Source organism: Natrix helvetica, assembly GCF_964273705.1.
Source record: "Natrix helvetica genome assembly, chromosome: 3".
Taxonomy (NCBI): Eukaryota; Metazoa; Chordata; class Lepidosauria; order Squamata; family Natricidae; genus Natrix; species Natrix helvetica.
Window position 1 is genome coordinate 111,149,100 of NC_138549.1, and position 21,582 is coordinate 111,170,681.

A 21,582-nucleotide genomic window follows, 5' to 3' on the forward strand; every position below is an offset into this window, starting at 1 on the left:
ACTAGATTTCCTAAGAAGGGTGGCTGTACTATTTTTTAATAAAACGTTCTTTCTGAATTTTTGCATACACCAACATTATAAATTAAGGATAGCTTTTTAATGTCTTTATAACCAGATAGAAGATAAGACCAAGTATGATGCCATCTTTGACAGCCTGAATCCAATGAATGGATTATTGTCCGGTGATAAAGTGAAACCCGTTCTCTTAAACTCCAAGCTACCTGTTGATGTCTTGGGAAGGGTAAGAACAACAAATAATTTTGCAAACCATAATAATTTATCCTGTTGAATTCTGTAGTTAAGAGTTGAATAAATGTACAATCATTCCTCCTTCTTGCACATTCACACTCTCATTATTCATAGCCACTTAAGGAGAGTCATTAAAAGGGGGGATAGCAATAGCAATACCGCTTCACAGTGCTTTGTAGCCCTCGCTAAGCGATTTACAGAATCAGCATTCCCCCCCCCCAAAAAAAATCTGGGTCCCCATTTTACAGACCTCAGATGGATGGAAGGCCAAGTCAATCTTGAGCTGGTGAGAATCGAACTGCTGGCAGCCAGCAGTCAGCAGAAGAAGCCTGCAGTACTGCATTGTAACTACTGCGCCACCAGGGCTTGGTTTAGAAAGAGTAGTACCGCATTAGCAGTTGGACTCAAGATTGCAGGTTTCTAGTGATCTTGGACAGAGTACGGATAACCCTTGCTTAACAATCATAGTTGGAACCAGCAGCTTGATCCTTGAAGATGTAACATGATGTTGATGGACTTATGACCTAACTTCCTCCGCAATCATTAAGTGAATCGCCCATTGAACAACCCCTGGTTGTTAAGCAAGACATCACATGATCAAGACTTGTGATTTTACTGCTGGTTTGTCCATTGATTGTCCGAAGCTGGCTGAGAAGCATGTAAATGGTGATCACATGGTGGTCAGCTGTTGGGACAGTTAAGAATGCCTGCAAATTGCAAAGTGCTGAAATCTTGATCACATGACTATTGGGACACTGCAACATAAAATTACTTTTTCAGTAAAGGCCATAAAATTACTTTTTCGGTGCCATTGTAACATCAAACAATTGCTGGGTAGTTGTTAAGTGAATGTAGCTTATAGTGTAAAGAGAAAGTTGTTCATAGTTGTTTATTCTTTGCTTTCCCCTTTGGTAGCTGATCTCTAAATCATTAAGAACTTTTAAGGCCATGCATTAACAGGACAGTCAGTTTGGTGCAGTGGTTAAGGTATGAGACTAGAAACCAGGAGACTTATGAGTTCTAATCTCACCTTAGCCATAAAACCTGTTGGGTGTCTTTGGGCCATTCAGTCTCACACAGCCCTAGGAAGGAGAAATTGGCAAACTACATCTAAAACCTTGCCAAGAAAACTGCAGGGGCTTGTCTAGGTAGATGCCTGGAGTCAAGATTGACTCCAAGGATTCATCCTCCAAATGCATTCTTTAGGAAATACTATTTTTGTGTCTTAAAGTTATATATTTCTCCCCCAACCATAAAATGAAATTTTCTATTGATGTATCTAATAAAGATTTTGTTGATACACTATATAGTCTTAATCCCAAACGTTTCACTTCCATGTATATGTTGTACATATGTTGCAAGTAACAGGGTGTTGGCTCTCCAGATATAGAATTATAATGTGAACCACCGTGCTGCTAAATATTTCTCCTGCCAGTCACATGAATTACCGGTACATTTCAGAAACATGTGGAGATTCAAATGTGATTTTAAAAAAATAAAACATTCTTTTCTCAATAAGAATGACTTTTTTTTAGTACTTTGTTGTTACATTAATGGCATGAAAATTGCTCACCTGTATTAAAATGAAAATGAGTTTCTTTAAATTGCACTCAGGAATAGGAGAATAGCACATAGGAAAATAAATTCTCTACCTTGTATTTTCTTCTAAAATATTTTATAAGGAGAAAAAAGAGAGGGTGTTTTGATGGATGGAAACATTTCTTCCCTTGCTAATTTTCACCTGCTCCTGATTTCAGCTTTAATTGGATGTTGTGATGTGGGAAAAATTTCATGGAACAATATGAAATGTATGATTTTGTCTTGAAATGAGTAATTTATCCCTAATAATAAATGGTTGAAAGGCCATCAGTTTGAATGTTTGTTAATGACATTAAATAAAATAATAAACATATGATAAAGTTAAGGTATTTTCCCTTAAAGCTTACTTTTTAACCTTTAACCTCCTTGATTACTGGTGATGAAAATATGTCACATTGACATATGTATGATATTTTAAAAATGTAAAGAAAGCAAATATTTGGTAATTGACAGTAATTTGAAAATGTAAAATATTTCTTGAGATGAGCTTTTGTTTGTTAGGTTTGGGAGTTAAGCGATATTGATCATGATGGAATGTTGGATCGGGATGAATTTGCTGTTGTAAGTATGAATAAAATGAAGATTTTATTGGTGATAAGTATTTGAACCTTGTGCTTTGATATGGCCTATAGGCTAATCAATAAAGCTAACATATCATATGAATTTATATATTACAAAATTTCAAAACAGTGTTTAAAATAGTTAAAGAAGGCATAATGTAGTATTTCTTGTTGCATATAATTTTTTTTTGAGGAAGAGCTATTAAGGGATTTTAAAAATGTAAGTTCCAACAGTGATGGGGTTTTTTTTTTAATGCAAATTTTATCTTTTATCTAATGTGATATTATTTTCCCATCACATGATGCCTCCATAAAGTGTTTTAAACATTTCCTTTCTGTGGTTTCTACTTTATTTCTGAAGAGTTATTTGAAGGCTTATTGACACATTAGTGAAAATCCTTTCCCAGAAGGGGCAGATTTACTGTTTAAGGCACGTTCTTCAGTATTCATTTTATCTACAAAGCCAGTTTCCTTGTTAACAACATATATAATGTTCTAAGCTACAGAAGGATATAAATGTAAAATTACACAGATACATTGCATGTTTAGTCTTTATACAACACTACATATTTTGCCATACCAGATAAGACTTTTGTGTTCTATGTAATGGTTTCCAAGCCTCCTTTGAGGGGTGAGGTATTTCAGGGTTTTCTGCTCTCACACATTATTTTTAACATCTACATGAGGCTGCTGATGGTCTATTGGTTTGGGATCTTCAATGTGTGGGAATGTACTCAAATAAACATTCCCAATCCCAGGCTCATCAGGTAATGCTGTCAAACTCAAGTCAGTCCTAACAAGACTGTGGTTTTGGTTTTTGATACCTTCTTTTGACATCCTTCTGCTAAGAATATTTCATATTTAGTCTTGAACGAGTTGCACTTTTCCCCCTTTGGAACTGGTTGTTCCAGGACTTGTCCTGGATTCATAGCTCCTGCTCAGAGAATGAGTGGCAGATGTGGTTAAGAAGAGCCTTGCACAAATCTATTTGGTCAACCATTTACACCCTTATCTGGACTGTAAGGCATGTCAAACAGTCACTCATGCTTTATTCACCTCATACTTAGACAAGTGTAAGGCATTCTATATGATGCTGCCCTTGGAAACTACTCAGAAGCTACAACTGGTCCAGAATGTGACAGCATGGACAGCTATGGGCATGCCTCATCTTGCTCACACAATACTTTTGCTTCATGGGCTGCTGTCAGGCCTGCAGTTATCAGGCTTCATCAGGTATCCATTATTCTTCTGGGTACAATTCAAGCTTCTGTTTAAAATTAAAATTTAACTCTTCCCCCAGCTTTGGGTTGGAATGAATGGCAGGCCCCCGTGTATTTTAGGGTTAGGTTTTTGTATGCAGTCCACAGTTGTTATATAATTGAACAGGCTTATAAATTTAATAAAATTAAAAAGACTATCGCCTTTGTTTTTAGCTTTGCTATCATTTTAAATACAGTAAATGAGCAGAAGAGTAGCTGAGACAAAAGGAAGTAGAAAACATTAACAGCTTTATCTAGCTCAATTACTACATAAACTATGAGGTTGCATAATAACAAACTAATGTTTGGTCCATGTCTTTGACCACTTCAAAAATGTCTATTCAGGCCATGTTCTTGGTATACTGTGCTCTTGAGAAGGAACCTGTGCCAATGTCCTTGCCTTCAGCGTTAGTGCCACCATCTAAAAGAAAAGGTATCAGCATTCCAGTTGTCGGGCAGTCAGTGCCACCTTCAACACCCAACAAAGAGTGTAATCAATCCGTGTTACCTGCCAGCCTATTACCATCCACATCATCAGTAACACAGGTACCTTTGACAAAGAGTAGTGTTTTGATCTGTTGGGTTCACGAAGTGTAATTGAAATGTAAAATGTAGTTATTGCTTTACTTTGTAGTGGGTTGTATCACCTGCAGATAGGATAACATATCATGAAATCTTCCTGAAAACCGACAAGGACATGGATGGCTTTGTCTCTGGTGTGGAAGCTAGAGAACTATTCTTGAAAACTGGTTTGCCTTCAGCTCTACTTGCACACATCTGGTAAGAGGTTTTTTTCCAGCATTTCTTGAAAAGAATAAAATAATCTAATTTCTTTAAAATTGATTAAAAATAACTAGTTATTCTACATTTGGAATTTACATTGTTTTTCTACATGCTTGCATTCAATTGTACACTCTAACCCGAGTTACTGTATTTTTAAGAATTGAAATAACCAATGTTGATGCTTTTTCTAAAGTGAATCCTAAATTTTGATATAAGGTGCGTGTTTAATGTCACACTTCTTGGTGCCAAAATGAAGGTTTTGGCACTTTAGGTTCTAAACAGAGAACTTTTTTTTAAAATTGTAAAGATGAAAGACCTTGTACAGAATAAACTTATAGTCAAGTGGCATAAAATGCAATAATAAATACGTTACCTGCTTCAGAATGTACACTATAAATACTTAGCTTGGTTGTATTGGGTTGCTCTATTTTTTGTTTTGAATCTCAAACATTCCCAAGTCACAGTCATTCTGAAATATAATAGCATTTATTAGAGGCTTATTATGATGTGTGAACTCGGCTGTTATCAACAAATGGAATGCAAAATGTATGGCTAAATTTCAAAATTAAATAGATTTAAAATAGTAATTTTTAATCTAAAGAGCATGTCCATGGTATGAGAAATTTCATTATGTTTCTTTAATGGATTTTACAGGGCTCTTTGTGACACAAAGGATTGTGGGAAGCTTTCCAAGGAACAATTTGCTTTGGCCTTCCATTTAATCAATCAGAAGCTGACAAAGGGCATTGATCCTCCTCAGGTGCTAACGACAGACATGATTCCTCCATCAGAGAGAACCGCTTCACAAAATGTGAGATTTGTGACATTTCATAAAATGTGGTAAAGATTGATTGGGAGTTGTACTATGTGCTTGAACTTGGTATCTCAGATAATAGTAGCTATAGAAACTGATTAACAGGAACACACAAACTCTGCTCATATTATTGATAAACCTTCCTTCATCTCACTAGCCAACCAAGCAGATACAAGTTTTTTGTATAAAATAAAATGAAAACATGGACACATTATTAGAAAATGGATATTCTTTGACTTTTGCAAGCTTAAAATAGCTTCATTGAGTGCTGTTTATATCTTCCTGTTCATATTTTAGAACTAATAACAATTCAGTTCAAAGACCAGGTGGATTTAAGTGCTAATAAATTACTAGAGTCAATTCCATGTGCACGCAGACTGGTTCTCAACATTGTAGTCACTGGAAAAGACAAAGAATATATTATTTCTGCTACATACTATGCGAGATGCATCGAATCAAAAATTTCTGGCCTCCTTTATGAACTATTCTTATTGAAGAAATTCTATGATTCCTAAGGACATACTGAAACAATTTCAGTATAAGGAGGATAAATTTATATATTGTGTACTTTTGTGGCATTGTTGCATTTCAAATAATAAATACCCAATAAAAAACAAACAAAATGTTAACGTTCTCCTGATTTGATAATTGAGCTTCTTCTTGGTTGTGCTAAGTCATATTACCCAAGTAAATTTAACTCCTAGCGAGAAATTACACTCAAAAATTCTTCATTTTGTTTGACTTCTACAATACCAAATTTATTTTTGCTTTATTTTGAAAAAAAAATTGCTTTTATTTCTTGCTTTACTAATCTTTTTATATGTTTGCTTTCCTCCTATGTCTTTCCTAGTTTGGACTATATTTTCCATTCTGCACCATTCTGCTTTGCATCTTTATTATACTGTCAGTTTCTTAAATCTGCCATCGCAAGGTTAGAGATTCTTCACTTTTCCAATATTGATTGTTTAGAAATGAGCATCTTTTTCATATCACACATTTTCTTTTCAAACAGCAGAATGTCACTTAAATTTCTGAAAGAGCTGTGCTATTCTCACATCACTGTTCTCACTTCAGGATGCTGCATGTGTTTCCAAAATTGACAGAATAACGTGCTGTGAACTTGATGCCTGCTGACAATAACAGCATATTTTATAAATATGTATATTTCTTTCACAGTTGTATGGGCTTAAATACATGCCTTGAATTTAAGATGCATACCTCAGTTGAAGATTTACTTTTTGTTATCAAACAATAAATGAATTGTGAAGTGTTTAACTCAAACGAGTAATAGCACGTGTATATGAACGCACTAAACCTTAAGCTATAATGAGGCTGTAATTGTACTGTTGATGGTTGCAGAAAGGTTTAAACCTGAAATATGAAAAATATAAATAAAAGACCATGCACTTTTTAAAAAGTGATTCTACAAGCAGAAATCTTTCTGTATTGAGAATTAGCCTTTGCCCCTTGGCTTCACTATTCTTAAAGGGAGGTAAATATCACATATCCTTGTGTCATTGGTATAATGAACTGTATGTATTAACCAGTGCAACTCTGGTTTAGTGTTGCAAGTTCAGAAACATGAGCCTCACAAAATTTCTCAATTGAGAAAAAACAATTATCAAGTAGAACTAATGGCCAATAAATGAATCAATATAAGTACTCTGTTGAAACATACACATTTATACCTATGTAGCAGAGTAGACTAGTCCAGACCTGGGCATTTTATGACCTCCAAGTCACATCCAGCCCTTTGGCTGTCTCTGTCCAGCCTGCATGAAGTCAGATGGAAACTAGAAATCAAATGTTTCATAAGTATGCCACGGAGGGGGTGGGAGAGGAAGTCAAATCAGATTCAGCTCTGCACAGCTATGCAGTCCTTCAGTCAGCTGGCCAGCTGCAGGAGGGCAAGAAGAGAAAGTGCTTTTATGCACTTGTTCAGCACTCTTCTGGAGAAGCCTGAGGAGACAATGGTAATCATTGCATGAAGGGACCTAGCTTGGCCACCCATTGCCACCTTGGTCAAAGCGTGTCCTTGCAGTCACAGCTAGGAACTATTGGTTCTTCCTTCCACAACAGTCCCAGTTTGTCATGTGGCTCCTTGGGAAAATTAATTGCCCACCTCTGGATTAGTCTGTTTAATTGTTATGTTATATAATTTTTTCATTTCAAAAACGGATGAAATGCAAGGAAACTCAACATACCCTTTGAAGCTCACCTCCTGCTTGGAGCTTATGGAAAAGTAAGCTTTACGTTTAGAGTAAGCTTTACGAAATTACGAAAAGTAAGCTTTACGAAATTAGGCTGAACATTTTTTAAAAATCTTAAATTAGAAGTCAGTTAGATTTTTTTTCCCACCAAGGCAATTAGAGTATCTATTATGGAAACAAGTAGAATCAAGCCATATTTTTTGTTTATTTTTCAGAATTTACTACAGCCAAATTCCATAGCAGATTTTTCTGCAATCAAAGAGTTAGATTCCTTAAGCAATGAAATAATTGACCTTCAAAAGTAAGTCAAATAAATTTACACTACAATTATAGTGATTTTTAATGTTTGTTTTATTATTTAGCTTTATAAGAGCTGCTCCAGGGAGCATAGATTGGGGGGAAAGCCAATTTCTTAAAGACTGTCTAAAAATGTGTAATTTTGATGCAGTTCAAAACTCTGGGAAAAGTGAATTATTTCAAAGAATGGCATCATGTAGAGGGAACATGAAATATGTCTGTTCTGTCAGATCCTCCAGGATAGATAGACAGACGTAAGGAGAGAGACATGGTCCCTCAGATTGCCAGGCCCTAGGCCATGAATGCCTTTACAGGTGATAACTAGCATTTTTAATTGCAACCAGAAGCATATTGGTAATCAGTGCAGCTCATGCAACAGAAGTGTTACATGTATGAATTGAATTTTGCCCATAACTGTTCACATGGTTGTATTTTGGACCATCTTCACCTTCCAAGTGATCTTCAAGGGGACCCTCCTGTAGAACACATTGCAATAGTCACACCTGAAGTAACCAAGATATGTGTGATTATGAGAGGATTCCGGTCCCTGAAATGTCCCTGAAATGGCTCAATTGGCACACCAGATGAATCTACAAAGACCCTCTTGACACTTGCTTATGGTTGTGAGCCTAGAAAAAAGGCCAGATTGCACACAAGCTTTGTATAGGGGAGAACCATTCAGAGTATTACTATACTGTTGGTTCAGTGGTGGGATGCAGGCGGTACGCCCCGGTACGGGCGTACTGGAGTCTGCCCAGAGCACCGGGTACCGTTCCGGTATGGTGCTCCGGAGGGCCTGCCCGCTCTCCTTATCTGTCTTTAAAGTCTTTGGCGCTTCCGCGCATGCTGCCTGCAGCGCCCGTGCGATGCTCCGCCGAGCAGCTGGAGCATTGCGGAGGCTTGCGGAGGCGTCGCTGGATGGTAAGAAACGGGATCTGGAACCCACCACTGTGTTGGTACCTGTCCCAGTGTCAGCAGATGACCTGACTAGACACTTTCATGCAGACATTAAATGTTTGTCTTACTCTGGTATCTGATTCTGAAATGTACAACAAAAGCTTTTGTACAGCAACTGTGTTGATTCATAAGCTTTGTTTAAATTCCTGAGCTGTCTTTTCCAAAAGTATTTGGATTATCTGGAACAATTTGTACTTGGCACCATATTCAAATTAAGCATTTCTTCTGTGGATTATTTGATCCAGATGCTATGCTGCTTGAACTTCCAATGCCGTTACACATTCTGGAGGGATTAACTGCAGCTTTTGACTCCTAAACCAGTAATCCTTCTTTAAAGGATGTTGATGAAATTGATACTACTTATTTATGTGTCCTTTGAAATAATGAATGGGAATATCTTGTCCTGATAAACAAATGGAACATTGCAGCATACAAAATGAAATTAGTTACTGCAACTTTAGAATGAAGTTTAGGTAACAGCAATAACAATGAAATGCTTTGTGTGTATTTGAAGCCTCGGGTTGTTCAAAAGAGTTTAGTTGAAATTACCCTGCTCTTGAAGATATACAGTGCATTCAGAAAGTATTCAGACTCTATTCACTTTTGTCAATTTTATTATGCTGCAGCCTGATTCTAGAGATGTTGAAATTCATTTTTTTCCCATTGATCTACGCTCATTACCCCATAATGACATAGTAAAAACAGACTTGTAGAAATGTCTGTAAATTTATTAAAAAGAAAAAACTGAAATATTACATTGGCATAAGTATCCAGACCCTTCACTTAGTGCTTTGACCTTTGGCAGTAATTGCAGCCTGGAGACTTTTTGAGTATGATGCAACACGTTTTGCACACCTAGATTGGGGGATTTTCTGCCATTTTTCCTTGCAAATTCCCTGAAGCTCAGTCAGGTTGGATGGCGACTGTCAGTAGACAGCCATTTTCAGATCCCTCCAAAGATGGTCAATAGGGTTCATGTCAGGGTTCTTGTTGGGCCACTCTAGGACATTCACAGAGCTGTCCCTAAGCCATTCATATGTTGCCTTGGCTGTATGCATAGGATGGTTGTCATGTTGGAAAATGAACCTTCGGCCCAGTCTGAGGTCCTGAATGCTATGGAATAGGTTTTCATGGAGGATATCCCTGTGCTTTGTTCATTCAGCTTTCCCTCAACCCTGACCAGTCTCCCAGTTCCTGTTGCTGAAATACAACTCCACAGCATGATGCTGCCACCAACATGCTTTGTTCGGATGATATTGGGCAGGTGATGAGCAATGCCCAGTTTCTTTCAGACATAACATTTAGAATTGAGGTCAAACAATTCAATCTTGGTTTCATCAGACCAGAGAATCTTGTTCCTCACAGTCTGAGAGACCTTCAAGTGCTTTTTTTTTTTTTTTTTTTTTTGCAAACTCCAGTTGGATTTTCATGTGTTTTGCACTGAGGAGAGGCTTCCATCTAGCCACGCTGTCATAAAGCCCATATTGGTGGAGGGCTGTATTGATGGTTGTCCTTCTGGAACACTGTCCCATCTCCACACAGGATGTCTGGAGCTCAATCAGAATGGCCATCAGGTTCTTGGTCATCTCTCTTACTAAAGCCCTTCTCTCCTGATTGCTCAGATTGACCGGGTGACCAGCTCTTGTAAGAGTCCTGGTTGTATCAAACCTCTTCCATTTGAGAATTATGGAGGCCACTGGGTTCTTAGGAATCCAAGAAGCAGAAATTTTATTGTAGCCTTCCCAAGATCTGTGCCTTGCAATAATCCTATCTCTGAGCTATACAGGCAGTTCCTCTGACCTCATAGTTTTTGTTTTGCTACAGTATGCATTGTCAACTGTGAGGCCTTCTATAGAGAGGTGTGTGCCTTTCCAAATCATGTCCAATCAATTTAATTTACCACAGGTGGACTCCAATTAAGGTGTAGGAATATGTCAGCAATGAGAGGAAATGAGAAGCATCTGTGCTAAATTTCAAGTGTTGTTGCAAAAGGTCTGAAAACTTATGCCAGTGATGGTTAATCGTTTTGGTGCCGAGTGCCCAAAGCGCAAGTGCGCACAAATGCATGTACACATACCCCATCCTCGCACATGCGAGCGCGTTTCCTGCACACGCCCCCCCCCCCCCGCACTTGTGCCCTGGATCCCGTTTTGGCTTCCAGGTTGGTGCAGGAGGTTTTTCAGGCCCAAAATGGGGCGCGGGGGAGGTGTTGCAATCTCTGCAGTTTCTCTCCAGTGCGCCCAATCTTTCTCCTCCATTCCTGCCTTCCTCAATCTCCGCAGTTTCTCCCCAGTATGCCCAGACTTTCTCCTGCATTCCTGCCTCCCATTCCTTCCCCAATCTCCACAATTTCTCCCCAGTGCACCCAGGCTTTCTCCTCCATTTCTGCCATGGAGAGGCATCTGCAGAGGATGGAACCTGTGGAGATTGGGGAAGGCACGGGAGGCAGGAATGCAGGAGAAAGCTGGGGTGCACTGGGGGAAGAAAAGTAGGGCATGCTGGGGGGAAACTGCAGAGATTGAGGAAGGCCCCGTGCATGCCTGGCAGAGACCTGAAGACCAGCTGGCTGGTGGAAGGCACATGCACCTGGTGGAGCTGGGCTGGAGAGATGGCTGGCGTGCCTGGAGAGAGGGCTCTGCGTGCCACAGGTTTGCCATCACGGACTTATGCCAATGTGATATTTCAGGTTTCTTTTTTCTTTTTAATAAATTTACTGACTTTTCTAAGAGTCTGTTTTCACTTTGTCATTATGGGGTACTGAGTGTAGATTAATGAGAAAAAAATGAATTTTAACAACTGTAGAATCAGGCTGCAGCATAACAGAATTGACAAAAGTAAAGGAGGCCTGAATACTTTCTGTGAATGCACTGTATTTTAGGAATTAGAGGCTTAATCTATACAGTCTAAACTGGGCTTACTGTTACATTTTGGACTGGCAGCATTTGCTTACATAACTCTGGATCATTCATATATTAAAACAATGCATGTTCTTCTTAGCTGTTTCCCCTGTATTTGGAAACTATCCAGCAATGATAATTTTTCTGGCATGAGAGTTGGCTAAATGAATTATTGTAGAATATCAGAAAAAGTCTGTCTGATTTGCAATGCTGGATAATTGACTGGTGTGTATGTGTGGTATTTGAATCTTTCTCAATTTTCAGAAAATGGTAAGGTTTGAACAATTGAAAAAAAAAGTTTACTGTGCTGGATTTTAAAAATCCATTAAAACTTTTTTTCCCAGCAGGTCTTAGGGGCAAAACTACTATGGAAGGTTCCCTGATATAATTTAGCATTTTGTTAGAAATGGATTTATTTTGCCACTTAAGTGATCATTTGCCTCATATACATGTCTGTATCATTGGTGCCCTATATAGATGCCTGCTTGCTTCTATTTAGCTACGCAGCTGAGATGACTTTCATACCTTGGGTGACCTTGGTGAGAGTATATACTCTTAGTGTGTAGTCCCAGCATTATTTCCTCATCTTTTCACTGAATACACCACCACCACAATGAGACAGCAGGGCACTTTGGAGACGATTCCCTGTAGTACTAAATCAAAATATATTTTTACCATGATTCATTGGTTTTGCAGTGTTTTATCACCACTTCTTATTCTGATACATAGATGTTTTCCTAAATACTTTGGGGACAGTGGTTGTTTTTTTTAAGTATGGATTTTGGGGTTGTTGTTTTTTTAAGTATGGATTTTTTAATGAAGTGTTTGATTGTGTGTGCATTATTTTCTATTGGGGAAGTCTTTGGAGGAGAGAAAGAAGCTATTATTTAATTGGCTTTTTGTTTCAGGCATATTTACCTGTGAAATTTGTATGAACAAATTCATGCAGCTTTTTAGGCAACATCTTAGCACACATTGCCCTTCTTCAGACACTGAGATATTAGTTGGACTGCATTACTTGGTTGACTAGGGGAAAGAGAGTGATTGGCCCAATGTCATCTGTTTGGTTTCTGTGCCTAAGGCAGGATTAGAACTCTGGTTTTCTTACTCCTAGTCCATTGCCTGAACTATTAGGCCAAACTGGCATTATTGTTGTACATTAACTCTCATTTTAAAGTGGTATATCAATCCCAGCAAATAAATTTGGTTAGCAGTTTATTAATATAATGATTAAAACGTAAATGATTAAAAGATAAGTTAAAACCAGCATTTCAAGTTGCTGTATTCACTGTGGTATGTCAGTAACAAAGCAAGCATACTTATGCTTATTGCCTTCAAAAGCCAATTTGAAATTAAAATATTTTTGAAGTACTATTTTCCTTTTTGGTTGTTAATAGTAAGTTGGCAATTTTTTCATTGAAGCATGTTTGTCTGTGTGTTACTTACATTTTGTGAATGCGTTCGGTGTTCATGTATTAACCTATCTTTAACCAAAGGAAATCTGTTGATTTTGCAGATTGAATGACACAATGAAAGCATTATTATAGTGGAGTTTAATAATAATAAGGATTTATATAAAACTTCCTGATATTTCACTATCTAGATATAGGCTAAGTTCACATATTTTTCAAAGCCACAGTACGGCTTGTTAGTTTTGGTTTATAGCGATGTATACGCCACCAAACACATATGGTGGCTTAGTGTTATAGGTAACTGCAACTCCCAATATAGAAGCATTTGGCTTTAACACTATAGCTTTTAATATAATTTTTTAGCAACATGGAAAATAATGGTAGCAGGTGTAGGATAAGACATTTGGCATGTGTGATCAGGGGATTAATAAGGTAATAACTAGAAATAGCGTGTATATATGATAAATACAATGCCCACATGGATGCATGAATAATCTAGCTAAATCCAAAGGTGCTCTTTAGTTGGGAGACATCTTATCTTTTGGAAAAGAATACATTCAGCTAAAGCAAGGACATGTTCTCCTGTTTGATTTACTGTTAATGAATGAAAAAAAATAATGAATTAATATAGTATAGCTTTATGAAGGCTTCTGTAAATGAATGTATGGAGGATTGTGAAATTGAACTGTTACAGTTTTTTCTGTGGTTTTTCCCATTCATTCCATGACTGAAAACCTACTGAAAGGTGCGGCGTCGTAAGGCATGGAAAAAAAAAATAGAGAGAGAGGGGGACATATAGCTTATCTTTAAGATTTTATGCTTCAAGTAACACAAACCTTAGTATTTTTATAGCGAAAAGAGCTAGCACACAGGTTTCTATGTTGCATACTATCTGTGCAATTTTAGTTCCAGAAGGGTTAAGTATATGAGAGCTGATGCAGTCCCTCCCTCTTTTTGCCAGACAGTTGTTCCATAGCAACAGTGAGATCACTGAAGACAGTATTTCATTGATTTTTTTTCCCCTTTCCCCTTTGCTTTCTCTTTAAGCTGTCATTTCCACCTATCCATGACTGGGAGAGTAGACATCTTTTATATTTTAATATTTGGCCTACGTAGGACCATTCCTTTTGGCTTTTCTTTCTAAAGCAACACAATCAGTCTTATAAAAATTACATGTTTAGCTATGCATTTAAAAAGAGAGACTGGTTTAGGAGGTTGGATAACTGTGCCTGGCGTAACGGATGTTCTTAAATATTCCTGCCTTATTTGTTGGTCTTCTAGGGAAAAGAACAATGTGGAGCAAGACCTGAAGGAAAAAGGAGAGACAATCAAGCAGAAGACAAGTGAAATCCAGGTAATTGTCATTTGAATTTTCAGATTTGGTTGATATAAATAGACCCTTATTGAAAAAAATGTCTTTGAATGAATGGTTTCGTCTTTTAGCATATATGTTATTAGGATTTGTTCCCATTGTGATCAATATATTTGTTATTTTAGGATTGAAATTGACCTGGTTAATTACATAAATATCTATATTATTTGGAAAATAGGCTGAGGGGGAAATGCAGCATTTTTTTGTTAGATGTCAATTTTGGCAGTGATGTTATGTGGCTATGAATAACAGTTTGAGTTTTTGCTTGATATGAACAAGGATTTGCATCTAGATGCATTCCTTAAAGCTGAAAATCTGTCTTGGTGCTTAAATGTAAATCCAGGTGAGAGAATCAAAATGAATCATGCATCCTAAGCTTTTACAGAATCATTTAATCCCTATTGTAACAGAAATAAATGTAGAGCAAAATGCAGCCTTATCAAAGGCTGCATAATAGTTCTTTTAGATGGAGCCTTTTTCATTTATTCTTAACCAATATTTCTTTGCTTTTGCATGACCATTTGCTGGTTATGCAAAATCAAGCAGCAACTTACATAAAGCTATTCAGTTGGTTACCAGTTTTACTACAGGTGTTAATATATCTTAAAATTATACTAGCAAAATAATTTCCACTTTTATTAATATTTGTCCTATGACATAAATGAAGGGACTATAAAGCCCAGAATTCATTTGACTCTGGAAATATCTATCTATCTATATCTGTATCTATATATCTCTCCAACACTATCAGTAGTGTTCCATTGTAATGGAAAATGAATTTTAGAAGAAAAGCTTTAAAAGAGCAGAGTGTTACTAATGAAACAAACAAATAGTTTCTCTTGAATGTTCTTCTCTGATATAGATTGATGAACAGCTTGTTTCTGTACAATTATTTCTCTAATTATATTAATATTACATTAAGATTGCAAGAATATTACATTTCTTATAGTCTTTCCAAGAAATATATTGTAATCCAGGCAACATAAGTAGCTTGCTTGATATGCTTTTCTAGGAAGACTTTACAAGATGCAATTTTTAAAAATTTATTATAGATACATTTTCTGTCATGTCTTTGTACCCAAGGGCTTTAGCCAGGAGTATAATGTTCAGAATCATCACTATAAAGTAGGAATGTTTACAAAACGGGAACATAGCAGAACCCAATTGTTCTACCAGAATAATCAAGTTAGTTGTGATTTAAGAGAATTAAAATTAAAATGGCTGAAGTTTTTGTTCTGATTTCAGATCAGCCCTCTCTGAAGTTGAAATGTCCGATTTTTTTTCTGTGACTAGAAAGCCTTGATCTGTTATGAAATTATAACCAAACATTTTAATAATAATAGTATAATAAAACAAATTTCCATAACAAGTCTTGCTTCCAATTAAAAACATTTCACCTTCAAATTGAAACCACAAGTTTGATCAAATTTAATTCTATTAGTGAAATTGAAAGCTTTGCTCAAAAAGCAATCTAAATTGTGTGAAGCTTTTTGTCATTGATAAATCTTGAAATGTATTGTACTTCATTGATAGATGCTTGTATCCTGCAGTGTCTTAGCAATGTGTCTTTGGATACAGGTTGCAGGTAGCACTGGATGAATTGCAGTCATCCTGTTTCTGGGCCACCCTTATGAGTGATGCCCAGCAATAGCCGACAGACATCAATTAGGGAGACATTTTCTTCTCTACCTTAAGTTGCCCATCTGCCATTTCCACCCACTGAATCGCACTACATTTGCTACTAAGAGAAAAATGTTCTCAGTAATTTTGATTAAGTATTGCTTTTCTTCAGTTCGTCATTTTCTTTCTCATACCCGTCCACCTTCTATTTTGATTTACTTTTCTGTGTTTATTTTATAAATTTCATATGGCTTTGTTCATGATAATCCTCGTGAAATAATATGTGTGCTGAGACTATCTTCTTTTTTTCAATTTTTCAAATATGCACCTACCTGTTCACATCCTCTTCCTTCCATCTTACATCAGAAAGTTAAAATCATTACAACATCACATGATGGATGTTTTAAGAAGAAATGCAGGCCTGTATTTTTCACTTTTCAGGATCTTCAAGATGAAGTAAGGAGGGAGAGCAATAACTTGCAGAACCTTTTGACTCAGAAGCAGGAGGCAGAAGAAATCCTGAATGGTCTAGATGAGGAGAAAGCCTGGTTAGAAGAGCAGCTTAGTATGATACGGCAGAAATGTACAGAAGAAGTTGATCTAGTGAGTATTTTTACCTCAGCTATAGAAAGGTGCATTTTCCTCATTGTTTCACTGGGACTATTGTATATGTGATGTATATACTTAGGGATTCCTTGTTTAAAGAGATTGGCATAGAAATAAATGTATTAAAAATAAATAACCTCTCCACATCATTGTTGATTTGATTGCTGTGGAAGTTGTTAGACTACTGTTAATACTCTGTTGGGTTACAGGGTTTAGAGTTTCAAGCATTTTAATTAATGTATTCATTGTGAAAGCTAAATTAATTATATTTGCATTGTCATGTCTCTGACCTTTATTAATTAACCAAAGGAAAAAAATGAATCAGAGAAAAAGAAGAAAAGAGCAACAACTTAACCACCAGATTCAGTAAGGAAAGAGTAATTATAACTCCACATTTCTGGGACATAAGGGAGCTGAAGCTAAAAGGCACTGCTCTTCTGTGGCAATGCTGATGCTGTTTACCTCCTTCCTTCTGGCTTTCAGGAAACTACTAAAAATGGAGTTATTCCAGAGGGCGTTCTCTTAATTTAAGCATTACATCACCTTTAGGTGATGTTTTCAATAAAAGATTACTATATTTCATTGAAAACTTTCATACATCGTCTCTCTTTGTAAGCATCAATTTTTAAATAAATAAATCATAATTGTTATTAAATAAATAGAGAGAGAAACAGCTGAGACAGGAAAATCTGGGGATTTTTCCCAGCAGGAAACTCAAGTGCACTCTTAATTTATATTTTAAACTTGAGAATAAACAAACATGAAGTATGCAAGAGGAAAGAGGAAGCCTCTGGCACACTGTCAGTTCCTCAAATCATGATTTTGCATTTCAGGAATATTTTATCTGGGCCATCTGGTAAAATGACACAGCAAAAATAATGTTTATTCAGTTCAGCTTTTTTTGAATATGCCATGAAAGCATATCTCATAATGCAACTATTAGTATGCTTCAGTGGAATATTTTATTTTTTGTTAATTTATTTCTATCTTGCCTTTATTATTTGTACAAATAACACAAGGCGGCGAACATATCCAACACACCTTCCTCCTCCTATTTTCCCTACAACAAACACTCTGTGAAGTGAGTTGGGCTGAGAGAGAATGACTGACCCAAGAATTCATAGTCTCCTGCTCTCTAGTCTGGTGCCTCACCCACTAGACCTGTGATGGTGGCCCACAGCTTCCTTTCTGATGGCATGTGAGCCGTCACCCCAGTTCGACTCTGCTGCGCATGCACGCATGCCTCCCACCAGCCAGCTGGTCTTTGGATCTCTGCCGCACATGCGGGAAGAGAGGGGCTCATGCGGGAGGGCCTTGGAACACATGTGGGGGGGCATTGCATTTTGGGGATTCAGGCGCACACACATTTTGGGCACTCAGTCCGGAAAAGGTTAAGCATCACTGCAATAAACCAAACTGGCTTTGATATGCTTCTGGTTTGGTTAGCTCTTTCTTGTTAAAAATGTTGATGGAGAAAACTGCTAGCTAGCTTTAAATTCATCTTTCACTTTATAGATTACATCTCTAAAAAAAGAAATAGCAGAGCAAGAATCAAAAATCTCTGAATATAAGGATGATTTGAGTAAAGCCCAAGAAGAGCTCAGCAGGCTACAACAAGAAGCTTCAGAGTTAGAGAAAAATGTGGAGGAAGGAAAATTGCAATTAGCACCTCTCCAGCAGGATCTTCAAGACTCCCAACAAGATATAACTTCAGTAAGTCCCTCTGAAATTGTTCTTTTCCATCATGTTTCCATTGTTGGATTTCCTCAGTTACAAATGTTATTCTATCATTCTACATTTAACTAAGAAATAAACTTGAATTCAGTTGTTAAAGCTGAATTCTTCCTGTTCTGGTTTTGTGTGTCATTCATAATAGTACATTTTTATAGTGTAAATACCCAATTTCATGTACTCTTAATTCAGATGAGTGAGAAGTATTAACCTGAGACAGGGAAATAAGTGTGTATTTATGTTACTGTTTTTTATATTTAAAGTTTTATATGTCATCCATCACTATTTTTGAAGTTTGTGTTTTGCAATATATATATTTATATAACAGCTTTTTTATTGATAGCAATATTGAGCAATTGCTTTTTGCAATTCTCCTAAACCATTTTATCAATCAGAAATTGATGTTTTGTACGCTTTTCCTTTTATTTCCTTTCTATTCTACTAGAAGGATAAGTAATCTTGAATGTGAGTAATTTAAACATTGTAGGCAAGCATGTTAATGGCCTGTAGGTTCCATAGTATTGTTGCTTTTGCTGGATTTTTTTTTAATCAGATAAATGTTGCCAGTTATTAACCAATCGAAGATGTCTTCTTTATGCAATATTTCATAAACCTGTTTAGCTGTAATCGGATGTAAACTACTCAGATATTTAAGTCAAAAGTCACACAATTGATCATTTCCAGGTCTAGTTTTCAATCCTTTTGATTCAATTTTTAACCATTTCTGCTTTTATTGTCAATTCTTTCATTTGATTTTTACTAAATTCATATTCAAATATTTTTATCCATCTAGCATTTGAATTCTAATCTTTTTGAGTTTCCCACAATCTTTTCAGAATTGGATTGTTTCCTTTTTCCTTGGTTTTCAATTTTCAGAATTTCTATTTTTATTCTTTGGTGGAATATATATAAATATATATATATATTAAATTTATTATTAGGTGCAAGAAAAATTACTGGAGCTCAAACAGTTGGAAAACAGCCAGTTTAACTGGGAAGCCCAACCACATGGCATATTGATTAATGGGAATGCAGATCACTCTAGCCTCAGCAACAGCAGCAGTGAAACTGTTAACCTAAATGAGAATGCTGAAAGAGAGAATCCAGCAGATTCTGAACAAGTAAATTATGAAACTCCTGTGAGTGGTCTAGATTATTATTTTTTAAATCTGATTGTGTGGTAAAGCTTGAGTTTCAGTGTGATAAATAAAATATACCAAGCTTTGTTCTAGAACAAATCCAAAGTATATATGTAAATTGATGAATTAATCAAAAGTATTTTGGATAACTTATTACTAATTACCTAGTTTGAAGATTTCAGAGAAGGTGGAATGTGTTGTTATACAGGGTTTTTTGGGAAGGGTGGGGGAGTTGCCTTAACATAGAGTCCAGCATAATATTAGAGAAACAGTGTAAGGGCCATAGATCTTCTTTTTCCAAAAGAAAAATGTGAATGATCTCAATTATTTCCAAGATTTGCACAGTTATTTTTAGCTTATAGATTTTATTGAACAGGTAACAAGAATTTTACATTGCAGCTTTAGAGGTAACTCTGTATTTGTATCCTTTTATACAGTGTAGCCACATTTAATTATATAAAAGTTATATAATGTAAAACTCTTCTTTATAAAGTTTGATTCTTTTACCATGATTAAAAGAGTTTGTATGAACTTTATTAATACTAAAAATTACATGTCAGAGTTGTACCCATTGTGAAGAATGCCCTGATAATGACATGATACAGATTTGTCAAGCCAATTTTTCTTAAATAACAGTCACCAGAAAAAAATTATACCCAAACTGTAGATTGGGTATAATTTAGATTATACTTAGTATAGTGTAGATCGGTTGTTGGGAGAACTTACATGTCTCATTGGTGTTGTTTTTTTTTGCCCTGAAAGGCTAGAAATAGTCCTGAAACAACACATGTAGATACAGAAGAGGAAAAAGAGGAACAGCCATCGGATGTGACCAAAAAAGTGCGTTTACACAGCATTTTAATATACAACTTCTTTGTAGGTTGATGTGATATCATTGTGAAGTCAAGTAAGAGAAGCTCCTTAAATATATGCAAGAACCTATATGGGTAGTCCTCAACTTACGACCACAATTGAACCCAACATTTCTCTTGCTAAATGAATTCCCCCCCCCCCGAATTTTACAATCTTTCTTGTCACAGTTGCTAAGTGGATTACTGTAGCTGTTAAGTTATAACACAATTGTTATATGAGTCTGGATTCCCCATTGTTCAGACACAAAAATTGATCACATAATCATGGGATACTGTAGCCATCATAAATATGAGTCAATTGCAAATCATCGAAATTTTGATCAAGTGACCATGGGGATGCTGCAACGGTCATAAGTGTGAAAAGCAGTCTTTTTTCAATGACATTGTAACTTTGAAGTGGAACTAAACTCACTATTGTAAGTCGCGGACTACCTGTACAAGGAGTAGGGTTTTTTCCCATTATCCCATAAGTATTTTCCATATGAGACCACATGAATTAGTCAGACTAAAATAGTTTGTGTACTAATGCTAAAACTGGGTGAATCCATAAGCAGAAACCCACTCACTAGTACACAGGATCTGAGCTCATTTATTTTGATGTGATTTCCCTAAGGTCAGGGACGTGCGGTCAGGGGAGGCAAGGGAGGCAGAGCCTCACCTCTCTTCATGAAATAATAGTATATAATATTATATACTATATATATATATATATATAATATTATAATATTATATACATCCGTCCGGCCGCGCCCGGGAGCTGCGGAGGCAGAAATGTTGTCGGCGCTCCCAGATGACGAAGCCACGAAAGCGACTGGGGTAAGGTTCTCGTCGTTCCCCAGTCGCTTTCGTGGCTTCGTCATCCGGGAGCGCCGACAACATTTCTGCCTCCGCAGCTCCCGGGCGCGGCTGGACAGATGTAGCCAGAGCGACGCCGAGGCGGTCCGGGCGGACGAAAGAGCGAGCGAGCGATGGAGGGTCAGGCAGCCTGATCCTCGGTCGCTCGCCCGCCGGACTGCCTCGGCGCCACTCTGGCTACCTCCGTCCGGCCGCGCCCGGGAGCTGCGGAGGCAGAAATGTTGTCGGCGCTCCCGGATGATGAAGCCACGAAAGCGATTGGGGGACGACGAGAACCTCCCTGCCTCTGCTGGACTAGCGCAAAGTCCAGCAGAGGCAGGAAGGTTCTCGTCGTTCCCCAGTCGCTTTCG

The 21,582-nt window shown here is 37.0% G+C and overlaps 1 protein-coding gene across 1 annotated transcript in view; it reads left to right on the forward strand.

Annotated features, from left to right (window-relative positions):
• Positions 1-21,582, forward strand: part of EPS15 (epidermal growth factor receptor pathway substrate 15) — a 55,087-nt gene that overhangs the window by 20,660 nt on the left and 12,845 nt on the right. The window contains exons 7-17 of the mRNA XM_081946736.1: positions 116-241; positions 2,350-2,409; positions 4,013-4,213; positions 4,302-4,447; positions 5,105-5,261; positions 7,690-7,775; positions 14,319-14,391; positions 16,471-16,632; positions 18,151-18,348; positions 19,308-19,505; positions 20,268-20,345. Of these exons, the coding sequence (XP_081802862.1) occupies positions 116-241; positions 2,350-2,409; positions 4,013-4,213; positions 4,302-4,447; positions 5,105-5,261; positions 7,690-7,775; positions 14,319-14,391; positions 16,471-16,632; positions 18,151-18,348; positions 19,308-19,505; positions 20,268-20,345 (1,485 nt within the window). The remainder of the gene's footprint in view (positions 1-115; positions 242-2,349; positions 2,410-4,012; positions 4,214-4,301; positions 4,448-5,104; positions 5,262-7,689; positions 7,776-14,318; positions 14,392-16,470; positions 16,633-18,150; positions 18,349-19,307; positions 19,506-20,267; positions 20,346-21,582) is intronic.